General features: G+C 44.9%; 1 protein-coding gene across 3 annotated transcripts in view; it reads left to right on the forward strand.

Annotated features, from left to right (window-relative positions):
- LOC105500546 (protein canopy homolog 2) overlaps positions 1–5,160 on the forward strand; it is a 61,369-nt gene that overhangs the window by 3,926 nt on the left and 52,283 nt on the right. For 2 of the 3 annotated variants that reach the window (XM_011926111.1, XM_011926112.1), the window contains exons 4-6: positions 126–329; positions 486–582; positions 945–1,112. In XM_011926111.1, coding sequence (XP_011781501.1) covers positions 126–329; positions 486–582; positions 945–988 — 345 coding nt within the window. In that variant the 3' untranslated portion in view covers positions 989–1,112. Of the gene's footprint in view, positions 1–125; positions 330–485; positions 583–944; positions 1,113–1,509; positions 1,574–5,160 lie in introns of those variants that run through there. The other variant, XM_011926109.1, reaches the window with a different exon arrangement.

Raw genomic sequence — 5,160 nt, forward strand, 5'->3', positions numbered from 1 at the left:
AAAGTCAATTAGGGAAAGCTTTTTAGAATAGGTTGTTAGAGCTAGATTTGGAAAGAAAAGTAAGGATATAAATTACTAATGTACAGAGGTAGAAGAGAGTGACCCAAGGCTGAGGACATTTCTAGGTGCCTTATGCCCGTTCAGAGGCCCACCTCACAGAGCTGCTGGAGGAGATATGTGACCGGATGAAGGAGTATGGGGAACAGATTGATCCTTCCACCCATCGCAAGAACTATGTACGTGTAGTGGGCCGGAATGGAGAATCCAATGAACTGGACCTACAAGGCATCCGAATTGACTCAGATATCAGTGGCACCCTCAAGTTTGCGGTGAGCTATGGGAATCAGTAGCTGGTTCTTGGACGTTAAGGGGTTGTTGGAGAACCAATTAGAAAGTTAGGCTGATATCCTTGTCCTCCTCTTTGGAAGTGAAGGCAAGAGGCCTTTTATTGCCCTGTGTCACCCATTTCTCCCTTGGGTTGGCAGTGTGAGAGCATTGTGGAGGAATATGAGGATGAACTCATTGAATTCTTTTCCCGAGAGGCTGACAATGTTAAAGACAAACTTTGCAGTAAGCGAACAGGTAAGCTGCCCCCACTTTATCTCCTGTTCTAGTAGCTCTGTGGAACCTGATATTCCCTAACTCACCCATACACCCCCATCCCAGAAACCTCTGGTATTAGCTCAAGAGCTGTCTTCCATTTCCCTTGGCTTAGAGACTTGGGGTGTTCCTACCCATTTTCTGTCAGCTTTCAGAATTTGTGTCCCCTTGACCCTGAGATACAGGTGAGAGGGCAGTGGGGATGTTTTATCATTTATAAGCATATATTCTGCAGAATGGTGGTTGGTGTGTGTTTGTGTCAGCTTGGTCTGGGAAATTTTCTCAATACTGGCACATATCCGTATGAGAGTGGCATTTTCCTTTAAATTGTTTGCCATTTGCAGATCTTTGTGACCATGCCCTGCACATATCGCATGATGAGCTATGAACCACTGGAGCAGCCCACACTGGCTTGATGGATCACCCCCAGGAGGGGAAAATGGTGGCAATGCCTTTTATATATTATGTTTTTACTGAAATGAACTGAAAAAATATGAAACCAAAAGTACAAACTGTGTTGTCTTTTCATGCCCGGAATTGCCCTTACATTAAGCTTGAAGATAAGGAGTTATAGACAGGAAAGATAATGGAGGAGAAAGAAGAGTTTTGGGATTGATACAGGATAAAGGTAGGAGAGGCCTGAACCTTTAATTTTTCTATCTTCTGAGATTCCATTCCACTCATAAACTAGATAAGCTTTCAGTCAGTGCCCACTCAATACCATGTCTTTAGGGTCTAATTTTGGAGAACAGAGGAACCTCCATGAGGAAGCAGGGGAACATAAGTGTATGGTAGTGTAGAATTCTAGAAATCCCTTGTGTTCATGGCTGTTGAAACATAAAGTAAGACAGAGCTTGGTCTTGAAGGAAATAATGGACATGCATTATTCTTCCTTCCCTCCCCATCTAGATGGAGGGACCAGCAAGAACAGAGACAGGAAGGGGAAAATGGATGTGACCAACTCAGCTGAAAAGTAAGGGCTTTTTCGGATAGGGACAGACGAGGTAAGGAATGTTGTTTAATGAGAGGCCTTGCTTGCCAGCCTAAGCTTTTAAATTTGATGCCAGTGGCAATAATAAAGTGTATCTTTCTTATCTCTATCACTAGCCATTGTCAATCTAGACTATAAGTCTGTCCACACTTCTGTGTGTAGAGATTCTAGACTGGGGCATAGGGATGAAAAACCTAAAAGATACCTTCTTTTGGAAACTTCTTTTTTTCTTTTCCTTTTTTTTTTTTTCTAAGACAGAGTCCTGCGCTATCACCTAGGCTGGTGTGCAGTGGCGCAATCTCGGCTCACTGCAAGCTCCACCTCCCAGGTTCACGCCATTATCCTGACTGAGCCTCCCCAGTAGCTGGGACTACAGGCACCCGCCACCGCACCAGCTAATTTTTTTTTTTTTTTGTGAGACCGAGTCTCGCTCTGTCGCCCAGGCTGGAGTGCAGTGGCATGATCTCGGCTCACTGCAAGCTTTACCTCCCGGGTTCACGCCATTCTCCTGCCTCAGCCTTCCCAGTAGCTGGGACTATAGGCACCCGCCACCACGTCCAGCCAATTTTTTGTATTTTTAGTAGAGACGGGGTTTCACCGTGTTAGCCAGGATCATCTCGATCTCCTGACCTCGTGATCCGCCCGTCTCGGCCTCCCAAAGTGCTGGGATTACAGGCTTGAGCCACCGCGCCCGGCGGAAAACAGCTAATTTTTTTTGTATTTTTAGTAGAGACGGGGTTTCACCGTGTTAGCCAGGATGGTCTCGATCTCCTGACCTCGTGATCCGCCCGTCTCGGCCTCCCAAAGTGCTGGGATTACAGGCTTGAGCCACCGCGCCCGGCGGAAAATTCTTAAACACCCTGATCCTGAGGTGTGGTTGTCTCAGGATTTCAAATGGAATATCTCCCAGGAACACCTCAAGGAGAGAAGACCTGAATAAACATTTCAAAGGTTTTAAAAATTTTAGAATCTAAAGGAACCTTAGAGGTTGTCTGGTTCACCTCTGCCCATTTTATAGATGAAGAAGCTGAGGGCCAGAAAAGCCATAGAACTTCATGAAGTTCTGTATTTAATGGCAAAACTGGGTCTATAAGCTATCTTTCCCAAGTGCCAATCTGATCTAATATAGCTATAGAGTAGCTTCTATTTTAAGTCTTTTTTTTCTAATAATACCTTACACTAAGCCTGACACATAGAATGCATATATTCCACAAAGCTTTCTTGTACCAAAAATCCCTATGAAATCTGACACATTAACTAGAGCACAGAGCAAGCACTCTGATATTTGTTGTCAACTAATATCAATCTGGTGTTAATTCCATCTTCTCCCATCAGCCATAACAAATGCTGTGTTCTCTCTAGTTTTCCAAACCAACTATTATAAACCTTATTTTTTTTCTTCTATGATACATATAAGTAATAATTACATTTTTTCATGCTCCTGAAAGTATACCCAAGGTTCTGTCCATTTCCTGCTTCGTGCCTAAAAATTCCTTTCTCTTCCATCAGAAAGCTTATCAGAAGTATAAATGAGAGTACTCTTCAAGCGGGGTGCGGTGGCTCATGCCCATAATCCCAACACTTAGGGAGGCGAAGGTGGGAGGATCGCTTGAGTCCAGGAGTTTGAGACTGGCCTAGGCAATATAATGAGACCCCATCTCTACAAAAAATACAAAAATTAGCCGGCATAATTGTGAGCACCTGTGGTCCCAGCGACTCTGGAGGCCAAGGTGGCAAGATCTCGAACCCAGGAGGCTGAGGCTGCACTGAGCTGTGATTGCACTACTGCACTCTAGCCTAGGCAACAGAGTGAGACTCTGTCTCAAATACAATAAAGAGAGTACTCTTCTGGAAACTTAAAACAGTTTTAATTTAGGAAACAAATTATTCATAGTTTTAAATAAATACATTTAATGTTAATCAGTAACAAGTTACTGGCCGGGCGTGGTGGCTCACGCTTGTAATCCAAGCACTTTGGGAGGCCGAGGCGGGCGGATCACGAGGTCAGGAGGTCGAGACCATCCTGGCTAACACAGTGAAACCCCGTCTCTACTAAAAATACAAAAAATCAGCCGGGCGAGGTGGCGGGCGCCTATAGTCCCAGCTACTCGGGAGGCTGAGGCAGGAGAATGGCCTGAACCCGGGAGGCGGAGCTTGCAGTGAGCCGAGATCCCGCCATTGCACTCCAGCCTGGGCGACAGAGCCGGACTCCCTCTCAAAAAAAAAAAAAAAAAAAAAAACAAGTTACTTGTGATGCACCTTACTGGTTTGTCGAAGTACAGCTGTTAAGAGCTCTTCAGCTGGAGAGACTTTGTCATTGGTACACAAGGGTATGTCCTATATAGGAAAGGGCGGATGTTACCTTCTAGGCTTGATTAAGGATACACTTTGTGGGTTTTTAAATTTTTTTTATTTTTTCCTGAGGCAGAGTCTCGCTCTGTCGCCCAGACTAAAGTACAGTGGTGCAATCTTGGCTTACTGCAACCTCCGCCTCCCGGTTCAAGTGATTCTCCTGACTCAGCCTCCCAAGTAGCTGGGATTACAGGCATGTGCCATCATGCCTAGCTAATTTTTGAGTTTTTTGTAGAGACAGTGTTTCACCATGTTGGCCAGGCTGGTCTCAAACTCCTGGCTTCAAGTAATCCGCCCACCTCAGCCTCCCAAAGTGTTGGGATTACAGGCGTGAGTCACCGTGCCTGGCAGGAAGATACACTTTGCAAACCTCTTATTTTATTATTATTATTATTATCTTAGCAAGACAGGGGTCTTGCTCTGTTGCTCAGGCTGGAGTGAAATGGCATGATCATAACTCATTGCAGCCTCTAACTCCTGGCTTCAAGCAATCTTCCTGCCTTGGCCTCCTGAGTTTCTAGGATTACAGGCAAGCACCACCATGCCAGGCTTTGCACATGTTTTAATTCATATCACAAGGAATCCATGAATTTATCTGAACCCTCTGGAGGTTCATTATAATAAATTATTATGGCCCAGTGTTTGGTAGAGCATATACTCTTAACCTTGTAAATCTGATTAAGCTTCAGATGCCTTCTTAATTTATCAGTAAAATGTTAAAACTTTAATAAACACTTCCAAAGATGGTGTTAAATGAAGTACAGATATAACAGGAAAGTTTATTATGTGAAAATTTAGTCCTTTAGAAATAAGTTTTAGGGCTGGGCACAGTGGCTCATGCCTGTAATCCCAGTACTTGGGGAGGCCAAGGCAGACGGATCAGTTGAGGCCAGGAGTTCGAGACCAAGCCTGGCCAACATGTCAAAAACCCATCTCTACCAAAACACAAAAATTAGCCAGGTGTAGTGCCATGCGCCCGTAGTCCCAGCTACTAGGGAGGCAGAGGTTGCAGTGAAAATTGCGCCACTGCACTTCAGCCTGGGCAATAAAGTGAGACTCAAAAAAAAAAGTTTAGAGGCCGGGCGCAGTGGCTCAAGCCTGTAATCCCAGCACTTTGGGAGGCCGAGACGGGCAGGTCACGAGGTCAGGAGATCGAGACCATCCTGGCTAACACGGTGAAACCCCATCTCTACTAAAAAAATACAAAAAACTAGCCG

The sequence above is a fragment of the Colobus angolensis genome, unplaced genomic scaffold, assembly GCF_000951035.1.
Source record: "Colobus angolensis palliatus isolate OR3802 unplaced genomic scaffold, Cang.pa_1.0 Scaffold67, whole genome shotgun sequence".
In the NCBI taxonomy this organism is placed as follows: Eukaryota; Metazoa; Chordata; class Mammalia; order Primates; family Cercopithecidae; genus Colobus; species Colobus angolensis.